Raw genomic sequence first — 19,197 nt, 5'->3', positions numbered from 1 at the left:
ATCTAGAACGTAACGGTAAATGCATATTGCTAATGGAAAGAAGCCAGTCTGAAAAGGCTATATACTGTGTAATTCCAATTGTGTAATGTTCTGGAAAAGACAAAACTATGGAGACAATAAAATCATCAGTACCAGGTACGGTGGCTCATGCCTCTAATCCCAGCACTTTGGGAGGCTGAGGCAGGAGAATTGCCTTTTTAAAATTATGTTTTTAACTTTTTGACAGTCATGACTTGATGTGCTACTTTTATAAAATGCCTCTGCCTCGAGGATGATGTAAATATTGCTTTTGTGACATAGGGCACATGCCATGTGACGTGACTTCAAGACTTGCCACTAACCTCATTTCCATAGGCAGGAACCTTGATGTGGCCTCGGGCTGGGTTGGGACTTCTAAGGCTGAGCCAAAGGGACATTTCCGACCAGTGGTGCTGTTGTTGGTGACCTCTTACAAGAGTGGTTTTGAAGGTAGTACTTTGCTTTTAAAGCTAATAAAGATGCTTCTGTGTGCCCTGAAGACAGCAGGTCACATTATGACTCCCAATTATATTATTATTATATTGTAAGGGAGTGGCAAGACAGTAGAATGGAAATAGGACTGGGTTCTAGGGCTCTGCTACCCAGCAGCAAGTCCGTTAACACCCTGAGCCCCCAGGTCCTCAATTTGTAAAGTAGAAGTGTAATAGCAACATAATAATAGTAAGACTGATAAAATATCTTAATCCATAGAGGTGTTTGGTCCTAAATAAATAAAATTATATGTGTTAAATTAAAAAAAAAAGGGTGCTATGGTTTGAATGTCCCCTCCAAAACTCATTTTGAAACTTAATTGCCATGGTAACAGTATTAGTAGGTGGGACCCTTAAGAGATCATGAGGCCATAAAGGCTATGCTGTCTTGGGTGGGATTAGTGCTTTATGAAAAGGCAAGTGTGGCCCTCCCCTTCCCCTCTCTTTGCTTTCCTGCTCTTCTGCTGGGTGAGGAATAGCATTTCTCCCCTGCGGAGGATATGACATTCAAGGAGCCATACTGGAAGTGAAGAGGGACCTCACCGGACAGCAAACCCACTGACACCTTGATCCTCCCAGCCTTCAGAACTGTGAGACATAAATTTCTGTTTCTTATAAATTACCCACTCTGAGATATGTTATAGCGTCACAAAACAAAGACAAAGGGTATGATTCCTATTCAATATGACTAGAAGAGGTTTTGCATTGTTTTGAAGGGGAAGACTGAGAAGTTGGGAGCAGATGATGTCTTAGTTCCTTCATTATAAAAATGAGCTCTACTGGAGAGCCTATTGGACAAAATCATTATCATGTTAATTAAATATAAATAAAAACAGAAAAAAGTTTTATAACTTATCTTGACTCCCCATATTATTTTAAAGTGCCTTTTCATAGTCAAGCTGTATTCACTTGAGTTAAAGGAAAATGAAAGACTGAGTATGAAAAATAAAAGTGACTAAAACTTAGGGAATATAATTAAATGAATAAGGAATATCTAGCTAGTTATAACCCATAAAGCAATATGTTTTCTTTCTCATATATCACTGAATACCCAAACACACAGACACACAGACCACAGACACACTCGGACACGTCACACACATACACAGACAGAGAAAGAGATAATGTCAGGGTATTTTTATGTATAGTTATGATGTTAACAATACTGCTCTCTATAGTGAAGTATTTGAAAAGTGTGTGTGTGTGTGCACACGTGCGAGTGTGTTTTCAATTTCAGTATATTTCAATGAAAAGCCAGTTATCTGGATGGCGTAACAATAAGATAATTTATCTATCTAACAGTACAGACACAAACATTAGCCTCTGACAATAGCTAGAAGTGTAAAAGACGGCCTAGAGCTGGATCTTTCTAGGTGCTTCTTTTACAGATGAGAAAATAGAAGTAAAAAAGTTAATATCTGAGCCTAACTCAAATATTTGAGTACTCAGACCAGAGCTTTTTTTCTAATATATGACGCTCTCTGAGCAAAGATCACTGGTCAGAATAGTATGTTGTTTGACCTCGGATATTTGTAGCCACTTCACATTTCAAGCAGGTTAACGTCTTTCCTGATTTACAGAAAAATGCATTTGAAATAATAAAACAGTATCAATTCCTCAAAGAATGGTATAACTATTGATCTTTTGTGGATCAATTATGTGTATAGCAATATAGAATAACTGATGAAAATGAAATGCAATTTTTTTAACAACATGGCACCAATATTAAAGACTGAAGAGTATATACATATTATAATGAGCCAAGCATTAATTCTCCAACAGTTCTTCAAGAATTTAGCTACCTTTGTTAATAGTTAGTGCTCCAGAAAATCAACTTGGGTCACTTTTACCTTTTCTGTTTCCATTTGCCAGTTTCTGTGTGTTTTGTGTTTAAGGGCTTGTACCTGTAGCCTTCTTTAGAAACTAAACTGGGGCCACTGGAGCCACTGCAGAGAACCAGAAGGGCCTATGAATCTTTTTTGCACACCATATGTGTACTTCCACCAAGGGCTGTAGCCAATAACTGACGAGAGCCAGAGTAGAGAAGCCCAGATTCTTTGTTTTCCCAAGATGAACTCTGAGATATAAGTTAGAATCCAGAGCTTCCCTCTGTCATGAGTATGACTGGCACCTTCCTTCACAGTATCACTGGCCCCATTCTTTTGCCAGTTACCCTGCGAATTTGCTTATGTTGTTTGTACACAATTCCATGCTATCATTTTCTGATTCTATGATGTATTATTTGCTAAATATTTCCTTAATGCTAGCTTCAGTGATTTTTACTAGTAAATTAGAGCTATTCATCTTTAGGTCTATTTATACGTAATCTTTACAACCCACCAAAAATGTTGATATATTTATTTTCATTTTATTATATGAAATCTGAGGCATAGGGAGATTAATTGACTTTTTCTGGCCATAAGCATAATGAAACGCAGAGTCAGTACATGAATTAGAAATCCTTGACTTCCAGCTCCATGGTTAATCCATCAGTAGTGGGTTATCGCTATCTTCTTACAAAATAAACTTTTTCATAATATCATCTAATCCATCACTAAAATAAAACCTATGTAATAAAGCCAAATATTATACATACAAGAATGAACATAAATATTATGTTAGTTACTATCTTTTAGAATTATATTGATTTCTAAAATTTTGATTGGGTGAATGTGGTTCTCTTTCTATTGAATCTGTATGATTTATCCTAACTTAGAAATATTGCAAGTTATTTTCATCCTCAAACATATATAATGGTATAAATGGTTATAAAATTGGACAGTGATTTTCTGTGTGTAAAATATAACCCTTATAAAACACAGAGAAATATTTTGATTCTAAAAAGTTGCTTGTATATATGTTCACGTTGCTTGTTAAAGAGTCAGAAATTTTCAGTGTATGAAAATATATTTAAACCAGTGAACATAAAGTATATATTTTCTTGTGACAGCGTGCTATAGGCTATAACATTTGAAAGCCTAGCCCAGCAGATTTCTGAGCACATGTTGGCCAGGCTAATTTGCAGAATCTAGATTCCAATTTAAATTCAGTAAAGTTTTCCTTTTTTAGGCTATGGATTTACCTACGTCACTTAAAGATAATGACAGTTTTTATTGACTACATAATGCTGAAATTATTAGAGCGACAAAAAATGGATACAGCTATGCTACTAAGTTACCGCTCCCATTATCAGAACTAGATTTACTCTGAAGCAGTGGAATAGAGGAAGCTATGTGTTATGGTTGGAATGTCCCCTCCAAGCTAATGTTGAAATTTGATTACCATTGTAACAGTAGCCAGAGACAGACCTTTAAAAGGTGATTAGGCCATGAAGGATATGGCTTCATCTGTGAGGTTGGTGTCACCATGGGAGTGGGTTTCATATTGCAGAAGTAAGCTCCCTGTAAAAGGATGAGTTTGGCTTCCTTTTATTTCTCTCTCTCTCTGGCCTTGTCCTCCCACAATGGGATGATGAACCAAGAATTTCCCTCCAGATGCTGGACCCTCGATCTTGGTTTTCTTAGTCTCCAGAACCATAAACCAATAAATTTCTGTTTATTATAAATTACTTAGTCTGTGGTATGCTGTTATAGCACACAAAACGAACTAAAAAAGTAGAGTTCTATTTCTCTTCTTACCCTCTATTTCTTCAGAGGAAGACTAAATTCCTTTATGATTTCCTTTGCTTTCAATAAAGTACAGAAATGCAAGATGTTCTTTCTTATTGTAGCCTACCACTGCATATTACATATAATTTACATGAAAATTTTTATTTAACATTCCCTTTGCAAATTTCTAGAAGTAGTACTAACACAATGAGACATATCAGAATTGACTATGTGGTCTGCTGTAATATTGATGCCAAGACGATCGTAATGGTGAGAAATGAGAGAGAAAAGCCTAAAGAACATGAATATAATAAAGGGAATAAAGTATATAAATTGGGGAAATATACTAATCGAGAGCAATTTTATATAGCAAAAATGGAAATAAGGGTTCCATGATCATAAATAAGGATTTGTCAACTGAGTTTATCTTGCTGGCTGCTTATTAAATAAAATAGTTAACCTGAATGTAAATAAATTATTTCATTTATAAGCTATTTCCATGTATCCCTTAAATAATGCTTTCCAAATTATAGCAGACTGTAACTTTAAACTCACTGACAAAGGATATGTTCTACAAAAACCCACTTTAGGTTATAGTAATTCAATTAAAATTTCTTCTTAACTGAATTTTAGAAGCAATCTTATAGTAACCAAACTATAAATTGAAGAAATCGAAGAAATGACTAAATGACCACTTCTTACAATATTGTAACACTCTATAAAGTAGGTCATGACAGAAATGAAGATCTTACATCTTCTACTTTATCTGATACAAACCAAAATAAATTAATTAAGAAATTAGAAGCAGAATAGTAAGTTAGAGAGGATTCAAAGAAACAGAAGGTGTGAGGTTAGGTTAGGCCAAAGAGGAACAGGTTTTAAAATAATATTGCATAACGACATGCTTAATATATACATATATATGCGTATATATGTAGTTTTATAGGAAGCTCCAAGTAAGACCTACTTTCTCATAGTACTTGATCTCGTAGTCCAGAATGGCTCCATTGGAAAAAGCAGGTGCTTGCCATGATAGGGCAATGCTATTTTGGGATGCCCAGTCCTTCCTTACCACACCTATCAGGGAAGGTGCTGAAAGGAAAGAAAATAACTAAGAATTAATTGGCAGGAATCATTTTCCATTATCCTTTTTTAAATATATTCTCTTCCAAGGAAAATAAAATTCTTGCTGAAGAGGACACCATTTGTTGAAGGCAGATTAATAGGATATGCTCTATTCACCCAAAATAAGGCATTAAATATATTTAGGAATACTCTTAGGGAACACAGGAAAAACTCAAATATTCCAAGAGTAAGGGCGAGAAGTCAACATCTTTGGTATTATTAGGGGACGATATTTTTCTTTAAAATGGTTTTGGTCTTGAACTACAACATGAAATATAATATACTTGGCTTGTGTGTTTTATCAAATATTTATCTACTGTAGGAAAGCACAAACTCTGCAATTACAAGATCATTTACAGCCTTCTTCCTTTCCTCTAGACATTTTAAGACTTTACAAAGTTTATATTATAAGCTTTATAATTGCAATAAATGATTGTTTATGAATGTGAGGATTATTTCTTTTGCATAGTTTCTACGATATTTAAATAAAATTAAAATATTTAACTTTAGAAATTATTTTCAGAATCATGTCTATTTTATTTTCCTATACATTATAATTTAACATTCTAATTCAAAATTAAAATAATCTGTGTTAAACTTCCAATATATAACCAAAAAATATATATCTTAAATTATTCTTTGCACCTTTCATAAAATACTTTTTAAGTATTCTAATTTAAAAAAAAAACAGCACTGTTTGACAAAGAAGTCAACAATCATTCAGAAAAAGTGAAATCATACTGAAAACATACTGATATGCCATTTCTCACATAACAGATTGTCCAAAAAAATTCAAAAATTTGGTAAGGCACTCTGTTAGCTAGACTATAGGATAAAACACTCTACCACATTGCTCGTGGTAATGCGAAATGATACAACTCTTATGAAGGGAATTTTAAGCCAAAAATTATGTATTTATTTACACTTCGGCTTTTTGGAATCTCTCTCAGAGACACACTGCACAACACAAAGTGACATATTTACAATACTATTCATGGAGATTTATTTCTAAAGATTGTAACAATCTAAATGCCCATCAATAAGGGAGTGGTTGAAAAACCGCTACATCCACTAGAGAATTATGAAGTTGTAAAACGGAATTATGACTCTATAAACACTAGAATAGAGTTATTTCAGAATATATTTTTAGCTGAAGAAAGTAAAGTGAAGGAAAATGTATAAAAATGATGTAAGGATAAACCTAAGAATAAGAAATAATTATAATGGTTGCCCTTAGGGGGTGAAAGGCAACAGAATAAACACTCAAGGTTAGAAACTAGACATCTATGAACGTACCTTGCCTTGCAAATTTACTTTGTAAAGTAAAAATATTATAAATGATTAAAAACAATTTTAAGAACAATTTTGAAAAATTAACAGAAAAATAAAATGAAGAATAGTGTATTGAATTGGAGATAGAGACTCCAAGAGGGAACTGTTTAACATAGCTTTAAATCACAGTAATTTAACAAACATCTCAATGAGATGTGCTTTAAGAATTAAACAAGAAAAACTTGCCAAAAATTATTAAACTGCTTTTAGTAACGATTTTCTTGATGTTAGTATTGGTATTTTAATTTTGAAGGTGTTACATGTATATATATATATATATATATATATATAAAGGTATAAAGCAAATGAGTAATTATGTTATTATTGAGAACTAGATTTTTTTTCCTCCCGTGGGAGAAAAGATATTGAAATGCCAGATAATTAAGGTAAATAAAAACTCAAAGTTAGAAGTTACACTATTAACTCAATATTTCTTTCTAATTCATTTTCAGAAATCTACTTAAATGTACCAATCACAGGTGAGAATTAGATTGGAAAAATTGATTCTCTGTCATATTTTTGATTTCTAAGAAAGGCTTAAGTATTAAAAGTTTGGCATTTTATTTCTGAAGGCTGCTTTTGGGTTCTAAGGACAAAGTATTTTCTTAAATTTGTGAGAATGACAAGTTTGGTTTTTCTAAGAAAATAAGGTCTTTATAAACTGTGTTTAAAATTCTTTCCAGCTGTTCAATGGAAACATTATTGTTGGACTAGAATATATTCTTAAAATGAGAGATAATTACAGAAGTCATTAGGAAATAAAAGTTTGTTGTCTGAGCTGAAACAGAAATGAGTAATGTGGTATATAAGAAAAAGCACTCAGATAATTCACTATCTAAATTAAACCCTAACTATAGACTGTAGAGACACAACAAGACTACTTAAAAAAAGAAAAAAAAAGAACCAGCTATGTACTGTTTACAAGAAACTCATTTTACTGTAAAGACACAAATAGACTGAAAGTGAAGGAATGGAAAAAGACATTCCATGCAAATGCTAGCCAAAAATGAGCAGGAATAGCTATGTCTGTATCAGGAAAAATAGACTTTAAGTCAGAAACTTTGAAGAGACATTTATATAATGATCAATGAATCAACTCAGCAAGAAGATGTAACAATTAGAAATATATCTGCACTCAACACTGTGACAACCAGATATATAAAGCAAATATTAAATCTAAAGGGAAAGATAGGCCCCAATACAATAGTAGTTGGGGACTTCAACATCCTACTGTCAGCATTACATTGCTTATCTAGACAGTAAATCAACACAGTAATATTGGATTTAAATAGCACTGTAGACCAAATGGACCTAACTAATAGTTACAAAACATGTCATTCGACAGCTTCAGAATACACATTCTTCTCATAGACCTGGGACATTCTCCAGGATAGACCACATATTTGGCCATAAAACAAGTCTCAACAAGTTTATAAAAACTGAAATACTATCAAGTATCTTTTCTGACCACAATAGAATAAAACTAGAAATCAATAAGATGAATGTAAAAAATTACACAAATGTGGAAATTAAACAACATGCTTCTGAGTTACCAAATAAACAAATTAGGAAAGAAATTATACATTTTCTTGAAGCAAATAAAAACAGAAACAAAATATTCCCAAACCTAAGAGATACAGAAAACAGAGTACTAAGAGAGAGGTTTATGGCAATAAGTGTCTATATTTAAAAAGTGGAAAGATTTCAAATAAAAAATCAAGTGATGCATCTAAAGGAGCTGGAAAAGCAAGAACAAATCAAGCCCAAAGCTAGTAGAAGAAAATAAATAATAAAGATCAGAACAGAAATAAAAAATATGGAGACAAAATAATATAAGACATCAGTGAAATTAATATTTTGAAAAGAGGAACAAAATTGACAAACCTTTAACTAGACTAAAAAAAAAGAGAAAGAACACCCAAATAAATAAAACCAGAAACCAAAAAGAAGACATTATAACTGATACCACAAGAATACAAAGGATCATTAGAGACTGTTACAGGCCACCATACGCCAACAAGCTGAAAAACCTAGAAGAAATAAATACATTCTTGGACACATACAAACCACCAAGGTTGAACAGTGAAGAAACAGAGAATCTGAACAGACTAATAATGAGTAACATGATAGAACCAGTAATAAAAAATCTCCCAACAAAGAAAAGACCAGGAATAATGGCTTCACAGGTGAACTGTACCACCCTGTGAGAGAAGAACTACCATCAATTCTTAACTATTCCAAAATAATAAAATGGAAAGGGAAGGAATTCTTCCAAACTTATTCTATGAGGCCAGTGTTAGCCTGATACCCAAACCAGACTAGGGCACAACAAGAAAAGTACAGGCAAAAATCTCTGATGCACATTGACACAAAAATCTACCAGCACAGCAAAAACATCATATACCATGATCAAGTGGGATTTATCCCCTGGATGCAAAGATGGTTCAAAATAGACAAATACAAAACTGTGATACATCACATCAACAGAATGAAGGACAAAAATATAATTATCTCAACAGATGCAAAAAAAAGCATTGATAAAAATTAACATCTCTTTATTATACAGAATTTCTAAAAATTAGGTATAGAAGGAATGTACCTCAGCACAATAAAGGGCACATATGACAAACACACAGCCAACATCATATCGAATGGGGAAAAGTTGAAAGCTTTTCCTCTAATAAATGAAATAATACAAAGATGCTTACTTTTAACACTCTTATTTATTATAGAACTGGAATTCCTAGCCAGAACAATTAGAGAAAGAAAGAGAAAGTATTCAAATTGGAAAGGAGGAAGTAAAATTCTCCCTAATTGAAGATGACATGATCTTATATACAGAATAACATAAAGACTCTACCAAAAAACTCTTAGAATTAATAAATTCAGAAAAGTTGCAGGAAATAAAATCAACATACAAAAATCAGTAGCATTTCTATACAATAGTCATAAATGTGCTGAAAAAATCAAGAAAGCAATCTCATTTACAATAACTGTAACCAAAAATAAATACAATATCTAGCACTGAATTTAACCAAGGAGATGAAAAATCTCTATAATAAAAACTATAAAACCCCGATGAAAACCTTTAAGAGAAAACAAATAGATGGAAAAACATGCTATACTCATGGGTTCAAATAATTAATATTGTTAAAATCACCATATCACCCAAAGCAATCTACAGATTCCATACCTTCTTTATCAAAATGCCAATTACAGTCTTCACAGAAATAGAAAAAACAAATTCTAATATGTATATGGAAGCATAAAAGACCCCAAATAGCTGAAGAAGTTTTGAGGAAAAAACAGAAAAAAAAAGCTGAAGGCATCACACTGACTGACTTCAAAATATATTAAAAAGATACAGTAACCAAAGCAGCATGGTTCTGTCATAGAAATACATTAAAAACAAAACAAAACAAAACAAAACAAAACAAAACAAAGTGACAGAATAGAGAACTAGAAATAAGCCTATGTATTTGCAGCCAGCAGATTTTTGGCAAAAATGCCAAAAACATACGTTCTTTTCCTCGATGTGTCTTTTTTGCATCTTTTCAATAAATGGTGCTGAGAAAACTGGACTTCTACATGCAGGAAATGAAACTAGACATCTATCTCTCACCATATATAAAAATAAACTTAAATGGATTAAAGACTTAAATGTAAGACTCAAAAATATAAAACTACTTGAAGAACACACTAGGGAAATGCCTCAGGACTAGTCCAGGCAATTATTGTATAGATAGGTCTCAAAAGCATAGGTAACAAAAACAAAAGCAAAAACAGGCAAATAAGATTATATCAAACTAAAAGCCTCTGCATAGCAAAGAAAACAATCGACAGAGTCAACAGTCGCCTGCAGAACAAGAGAAGATATTTGCAAACTACAATTCATTTAACAAGGTATTATTATCAAGACTATACAAAAAACTCAAACCACTCAACAACAACAACAAAATAATCCTATTTAGCAATGGGCAAATGATCTAAATAGATATTTCTGAAGAGAAGACAAACAAACGACTAATAGATGCATAAAAAATGCTCACCATCACTAATCATCAGGAAAATGTAAGTCGAAATTGCGATGAGATATCATGTCACTCCACTTGGATGACTATTATATATATATAAAAAAATAACCAGTGCAGGTAAGGTTACAGAGAAAATGGAACTCGTACACTACTGGTGAGAATTAGTGCAGTCATTATGAAAAATAGTATGGAAGCTTTTCAAAAACTAAAAATAGAACTATCATATGATCCAGATATCCTACTACTGGATATAATATCAAGAGCAAATACAATCAGTATGTTAAAGATATTTCCCCAAAACTAAGCCCCCCACATCATGTTTATTGCAGCAGTGTTCACCATAGCCAAAGTAAGGAAGCAATCAAAGAATCCATCAAGAGATGAAGAAGTAATGAACATGTGTAATACATGCACAATGGAATACTATTCCACTGTTGAAAAGAATGAAATTCTGTCATTTACGGCAACATGGATGAGCCTGAAGGCCATTATATTAAATGAAATATGTAAGTCACAGAAAGAGAAGTACTGCATGTTCTCACTCACCTGTGGAAGCTGAAATATTTGATCTTATTGTAGAGCATGGAATAATAGCTACTAGAGGCTGGGATGGAAAGCGAAGTAGATAGAAAAGAGCTACAGGATACAAAATGACAGCAGATAAGAGGAATAACTTCTAGTGTTCTACAGCACTGTACTTGACTATAGCTCATAAGCTATTGTGTATTTTCAAATAGCTAGAAGACAGGATTTTGAATGTTTCTAACAAAAAAATAAATATTTCAGGGGATGTATATGTTAATTAACTTGATTTCATCATTACACAGTGTATTCATGCACCAAAATATCATGCTGTACCCTATAAATATGTATCATTTTTATATATCAATTAAAATTTTTTGAAAAGTCTATGAGCTTTAGGCACAAATATTATCCTTCTTATGCTGACAAGGAATGAGTGGAAAAGAGTGTATATTTAGTAAATTCATTCTATTACATTAAACAGAGAGACTACTCAGGTAATAAATACAATCTAGTGATTCAAAAGAAAACATAAATTTTTGGGATATGCTCTTTATGTAGGAACCATATGTACTATTTTTGGCATAACAAATGATGAATATTTAAATGAAAATATGATTACATAAAGTTTTATCCATTTCAACTTCACTAATTAAATCTCCATCAATTCATTTAAAAAAGAACAGAGAAAGTATTCAGGTAATTTACCATTTAAATTAAGACACATTCACTCTTAATAAACCACCACTAATAAATTTGTCCCGTTGGAAGCTGTATTAATGTTCTTGAATTATAGTGTAATAATGTATTAAATGGTGCTTTATGGATAAATTATAACTTTAAAGGCAAATCATACAAATTAGAAGTTGATTTAAACATATCAATTCATTGCAATTTTTGAAAATGTCCTTTTCATGTATACAATCTTATGGTTAATTTTCAGTTTAATGTACAATGTCTAAAGCAATATTACCAGTGTTTTACATTTTGTTACATAATGATTTAGCACTCAAGGTCAGCACTATAATCCTTGCAAAACTTAAAAGAAATTCAATTATAGCAGCAGTATGAAAGAATGACGGCTGTGAAAAATATAGGTACTATTTTTCTATTTCCAGTTCTGCAGTGGCCAATTAATAGTACACCTACATCACCTAAATTTTCTGAGTTCCATCCTATACTTTTATAAAACAGTAATAAAGGAAATCTGTTCCTTAAGTACATAGGTTTTTCATTTTAAAATGCATTTCAGGTTCCAAATATGCTAAACCTGGAAATCTGTTTACTTTTGCACATTTCTTTCATATGTCGATAGACATATTTTACATAGTTATAAAACATACATAATTTTACATAATTCTATTTATTATTAACAATGCCTCCTAAATCCAATTGCATATTTTGAAATAGTATCTGTAATTATTATTTTAATTGCTAAATACTCCATTCTGTATTCTTAATGAAGTCATTCCTTTAATGTTGAAATTTCCAATATTTTCCCATTAGAGTTTTCATAGTTCATGCACAGATTTTTTATTTTGTTAAATTTTTATTGAAAAACTGCTTCATATAACTTGGATATTCTGAGCTATAATACATACGAACTGAATTAACATATATTAAGCACACGCTTTAAATGCTTAATGAATTAAAGGAGAGGATGAGAGAATCAATTTACAGGGTAACGTACATCCCAAAATGGTGCACTTTCTGTTTTCACAGAAGCCAACAGTATATAGAATTTTATTTTAATATGAGGCTTCGGTATATGAAAGCTCAGGTGTTTGTTTTGAACATATTTAATAATTTTTTTAAATTAAGAATCCAGGATTATATAACATTTGAGTCTGACATATGGTAGTAACACTCTTAAACTAAAGAATAAAAAGCAGAGAATATAGCATATACATTTATTTCCCATATGAGAAAAACTGACTTTAGGACACAGAAGAGCAACTATTGATTTTTATCTCTAATGCCAAAAAGTCAGGGGGAAAAGAAAGCAGGAAAATAAACTCTAGAGTTTGTCAGATCAGAGGCTGATGGAATAACTTGAAGACTCAACATTCCCTGAGTAAGAATTATGTATTCAGTATAGTTTCAGCAGAATTTCACTTCTGATATACATCCTTACTTAAGTCTTCAAAATCTTAGCTTTGACCTTCAAGAAAAAGATTGTTGAATAGATTGTTGAAAATAGTTTTAAATATAAACCTTTCTGGTGACTGCATTTCCTGAATCTCAAATAGTTTCCCAAATACTGTGTAATAGAAATTTGAAAAAAAAAAAAAATCTATAGAGGAATTAGTTAACAAAAGAGACCTCATTCACAATTAGATGCGTATTATTTTCATATGCTTATGTGGAGATCCCTGAAGAAATCATAAATTACTCTATTTTGCTCTCATTTAAGACAATATTTTTATTAAATATTTATTTTATAATGTGTATATTTATCTTATTTCAATCTTATAAATCAACAGAATTTCATTTTAAAGATAAGAATGCTAAATCTCACAGGAGTTGAGCAATTGTTTAATGAAGAGATGTGAAGGTAAATTTTAATATTAATTCACAATGCCAAGAAATAATTGAAAAATCACATTTTTGCTCCATTTTCTCCTAAAATGAATTCCAATTTACTGTAATAATTTCAAAATTAAAATTTATGCTCTAAACTAAAAGCAAGAAATAAAATAATGTCACAAACATCCTTGTTGCCTTTGAAAATGTTACTTTTTATTTTTCCTAATACTATTATTCAAATTCACACTCTGGGTAAATACAAATATGCATTTTGAAATTTTCATACTTATAATATGGGTACTAAAGTTATGTTTCTAAAATTGTATTAAATAATGCTAATTCCCAGGCATTTATAAGCACACTATAAATATCACGGTTTACCTATCGGGGTGTGTGTATGTGCACGTGCTCATGGTGTGTGTGTGCATGCGTGCTTATGTGAGAAAGTGAGAAAGAGTGAGAGCACACTCCTATACACATGCTTGTGACAATGAAAATCTTAATAGTGAATGCTACATAATAGAATCTTAGTATGAAGATAGACCTTATAAGTCATTTAATATATTTTTCCAGCAATGCAGAAAATCCCTTGACACATCGTTGATAACTTATTATCCATTTTTTGCTTCAGCATTTAGTGACTACATTACTTCGCAAGGCTTTCCATTCCTTTATGTAAATCTCTAGTTGTTTGAAAAGACTTCATATGGAATCACTGTCTTCCTGTAGCTTCCACCTTGGTCCTATGTACTAACTGTTAACATAAATAGAATTAACTCTTCTACCTTCCCTCATCTATCCTCTTTTTTTCTCTCTCCATTTTTTCTCTTTTTTCTATGCCCCACCTTCCTTCTTTACTCTTATTTTTCTTCAGTGACTTTCTAAAATGCTTTTTACTGACTTATTTCTTGACATTTTTCTTTTATTTTCTTCCTTGTGCCTCTTTCAGGACAGGGATGTATGTGTGTGTAGGTGTGTTTTCAGGGAAATATAATCAAAAACTCAATGATATGTCAATAAAGAATAATACTATAATAAATAAATAATACAGAGCAGAAAGTCCAAATCAGAACAAAATTTTAAGACTACATGATGTTTTCCTTCTGTGTATGCTCAGGAAAGAGACAGTGTAATCAAACACGACAATTTCACCTGTGAAATTCTATAGATGTGATACGTGTTTGTCATGTTAATTGACATTTTTTCAAACCTGAGAAGATGCTTCCAAACACTTCTGACCTATATTTTGCTTTGAATATGTTTCTTAAATGTTTTGTGCTTTAGATATCATGATAGTTCCTAAGAATATCAGTCTTGTGTGCTTTTATTTTTATATGTTTTTTCTTGTAATCAGAGTTTAATGGTAACATATATTGTTATCTATTTTCTACATGTGTTTTAAACCGACTTTTGAATTAGAAATATACATGTGAGACTTATATGCAGCAAGTCGGTACTTTGTTTTATGTTTTTACTAGTTTTTTTTTTCCTTTCTAAATTTGAAAATAACATTGCATTATGTTAAACCAATATGACAGCTGTAATAAAATGAATAATAGCCCTGAAATATCACATCTTAATTCCCGGAGTCTGTTAATGTTCTTTTATGGCAAAGAGACTTTGCACTTTTTATTAAGAATTTTGAGGTGGGGAATTAGCCTGGATTACCTGGTGTGTCCAAAGTAAGCATAAATAACCTGATGTGAGAAAAGTATATGGTAGTTTTATTTTCAATGTTTTGAGAACTCTATATACAGTTTCCCATAATGGCTGTACTAATTTCCATTCCCACCAACAGTGTATAAGAGTTCTCCCTTTTCTATATACTTGCAATCATTTGTTACTTTTTGTCTTTCCTAATAGCCATTCTAACTTGGGTGAGGTAATATCTCGTGGTTTAGATTTGCATTTGCCTGATGATTAATGAGGTTTAATTTTTTTTTCATATACAGGTTGGCTATTTGTATATCTTCTCTTCAGAAATGTCTATTCAGATCTTTTGCCCATTTAACTGCTGGATTATTTGGGTCACTGTTATCATTATTTCACTGTCAGTTTCCTTTTCTATTCCGGATATTAACCCCTTCCATATGCATAGTTTGAAACATTTTCTCCCTTTCTGCAGTTTTTTTCTAAATTCTGTTGACTGTTTCCTTTGCTGTGCAAAGCTTTTTAGTTTGACCTAATCCCAATTGTTTAGTTTTGTTTTTGTTGCCTGGGATTTTGCAGTCTTATCCAAAAATTCCTTTCCTTGACCAATGTCTTGAAGTGTTTCCTCTATGTTCTCGTCTAGTAGTTTCACAGTTTCACATCTTATATTCATGCCTTTAATTGTTTTAAGTTGACTGTTAAGCCGTGAGAGGCAGGGATCTAGTTTCATTCATCTGCACGTGGATATTTCGTTTCCCCAGCAATGTCATACATTGAAGAGACTGTCCTTTCTCTAGTCTTTGTTCTTTGTGTCTTTTTTGAAAATCAATTGGCTGCAAATAGATGGAGATATTTCCAACAATTCCAGTACTGGGTAAATAGCCAAAAGAAATGAAATTAATATATTCCAAATTTAGGTACCCCCATGTTCATTGCAATAGTATTCACAATTGCCAAGAGATTGAATCAACCTGTCTATCCATCAAGAAATGAATACTGTAGACACAAAAATATAGTCCACATACACAATGAAACACTATTCACCCATAAAAATCACAAAATCCTGTCATTTGTGACAACATGCATGAACCTAGATAATATGTTAAGTGACATAAACCAAGCACAGAAGGATACATGCCACAAGATCTCATTCCTATGTGTAATCTAAAAAAAAGAATGTTCATTGCAGCACTGTTTACAATAGCAAAGACTTGGAACCAAACCAAATGCCCTTCAGTGATAGATTGGACAGGGAAAATGTGGCACATATACACCATGGAATACTATGCAGCCATAAAAAAAACGATGAGTTCGTGTTCTTTGTAGGGACATGGGTGAACCTGGAAACCACCATTCTCAGCAAACTGACACAAGAACAGAAAATCAAATACCACATGTTCTCACTCACAGGCGGGTGTTGAACAATGAGAACACGTGGACACAGGGAGGGGAGCATCACACACTGGAATCTGTGGGTGGGGAACTAGGGGAGGGACAGCAGTGGGTGGAGAGATGGGAAAGGATAATATGGGGAGAAATACCAGATATAGGGGATGGGAGGAAAGCAGCAAACCACATTGCCATGTATGTACCTATGCAACAATCTTGCATGTTCTTCACATGTACCCCCAAACCTAAAATGCAATTTTATATATATATATATATATATATATATTTTTTTTTTTTTTTAAAGTTGATCTCTTAGAAGTAGAGAGTAGGACAATGATTACCAGAGTCTGCAGAGGGTAGTGGGGAGGAAAAATGGGGGAAATGGGGGAGGCTGGTCAATGAGCACAAAATTACTTGTTCCCCCTTCCTGCTTCCTCCTGCCATGCCAGTGAGATGCTGGTAGTTTGACAAGGCATTAGTGGAAGAATTGTGAAAACATTTGCCCAGAAAACGCGTCCTATCTGTATCGGCCAGAGTGAAAAATCTGTTTTTTGTGTTAATGATGAGTCAAAATGCAACGGCACTGTTAGCACTTAATTACAGATGGTTGGACTAGACAAGTTATCTTTAAAGTTGTCAGGATAATCTGTGTCTTTTTAATGTCTCTTTGATAAGTCTTATGACTGTGATTTAATATGCTCACAGTTAAGCTTGTCTTTAGCTGCTGTTTTCAGTAATTTACACCATACACACCTACTGACTATTATTTAGTTCCAGAGACATTTGAAAAACTGCTTATATGACAGATTCTATAAAATGCAGTTTCTTTGAAGTATGAGAAAAAAAAATATCCTCAAATTGGACCACTCTGAGATTCTTCTGACCTTATTATTACTTGTCATGTTTCAGTAAACAGAATATATGTTGTGCCAGTACTTTCTAGGAATTTAACATAGGCTATTCTCTGAAATCTCAGAAAGTTGGCCTGGCCATAAAGAAAAACCAATCATTTATCCTACTGCATCTGAACATTAAACAAATTCCTCATTTATAAAATCTGTTTATTTATATTTAATATATTTATATTAAAATCAAGGACATTGGTTTCTAGTAATTCTTCCAGGCAGAAGTATTATCATTTGATATGTACAATTATATGAATTATATATGACAATTTGTAAATAGGTTTTAAATGTAGAAATTTCCTAGTTATATTTGAATATGGTTTGTAACTTCTGGATCTCAGCTGATTTCTGATTTCTTCAACAAAAAGTTTGCATCATTTTCCAGGTATGGAAAAAAGAAGAACTAATTTTAAAGCTTTTTTTAAAGGCAAAAGTTATATTAAAAGAATACAAAGTCATTAATAAGTAGATGACTAAAATAATTTTAACTAATATTATGGAAAGGAAGCAGCCAAGTGATAAGTCTTACAGAGATATAAATATTTAAAATATTTTAGTATGAATGGATAAAGCTTTACATGCAAATTTTATTGCTGCATTTTATAAACAGTTTAGAAACAAAAGAAATCATTACATTAAAAATTATGTGCATACACAGGCACATAAAAATAGACATGTGTCAAAAACAACTTAAAAAACAATATGGATGACATGATTCCATTTGTTTTGTAAACAGCAAATACCCCCAAATCATATATGTGATGCCATACACACACACACAAACACACACATGCATATACGTATACACACACACATATACATGCATATATATGTGAACGCATTAGCAATTTACCACGCTAGCCTAGTCAAACGAGGTGTAACAAGAGCAAAACGGGAGTATATCTTAAAATTGTGCAATAGCTACTGATTTTTAGATTACCTTAATAATTGTATTATTCATAATTTTTAAAGTACCTTAAAGGGAAAATAACTTTATTCCAAAGAGCCTAACTAAGCCTAATCTTAACTCATGTAATATTCTGAATATTTATTCTAAGATATAATTCAAAATGCTAACACTTTTCAAAATGTTAAGCCTAAACATGAATATATTTATAAGCTACAACTATAAAGTAATACATGTGGCTTATTCTTCAATATACATGATGACACAAAATTGCAGTGGCAGCTAGCTGAAAGACCCTTGGCTTCAAGAGTGTTTAAAACACAGAGCTTTATGAAAATTAGACTTATAAATTTTAGAGCTTTGCTTACTGGGTTTCTCATGAAAGAAAAAATCTTTTTCTGTTGGCCCCCTAAGGTGCATAAGCAGACAAGAAAATTTCAGTCTTATTTTGAGGCTGTGAAACAACTCATAAATAACCTTAGACGTTTGAGAAGACAGTCCCCATTTAAAGACTTCCATTCATAACATGAAATAAAATGACAGCAATTACCTTTTTTTCCCTTAAGATGGAACACCAGACTAGCTTAAAGCTTCTTTGATAACTTCAGATGGAATTCTTTTTTATGTTTGAATTCCTAGAACGTTTACTCTCTTCCTCATGACATCCAGCAATTGACTACCCTTATCTGA

At 32.2% G+C, this 19,197-nt stretch overlaps 1 protein-coding gene and 1 long non-coding RNA gene across 4 annotated transcripts in view; one reads left to right on the top strand and one right to left on the bottom strand.

The window, feature by feature from the left end:
• The window catches only part of EPHA6 (EPH receptor A6), a 970,705-nt gene that overhangs the window by 344,764 nt on the left and 606,744 nt on the right, over positions 1-19,197 (bottom strand). For all 3 annotated transcript variants that reach the window (XM_032277212.1, XM_032277213.1, XM_032277214.1), the window contains one exon: positions 5,085-5,209. In XM_032277212.1, the coding sequence (XP_032133103.1) occupies positions 5,085-5,209 (125 nt within the window). The remainder of the gene's footprint in view (positions 1-5,084; positions 5,210-19,197) is intronic.
• The window catches only part of LOC116551014, a 334,562-nt gene that overhangs the window by 282,830 nt on the left and 32,535 nt on the right, over positions 1-19,197 (top strand). The gene's annotated exons all lie outside the window — the stretch shown is intronic.

The sequence above is a fragment of the Sapajus apella genome, unplaced genomic scaffold (assembly GCF_009761245.1).
Source record: "Sapajus apella isolate SASKATOON/1434 unplaced genomic scaffold, GSC_monkey_1.0 scaffold8, whole genome shotgun sequence".
Classification (NCBI taxonomy): domain Eukaryota; kingdom Metazoa; phylum Chordata; class Mammalia; order Primates; family Cebidae; genus Sapajus; species Sapajus apella.
This window is presented reverse-complemented; position numbering and strand designations above follow the sequence as displayed.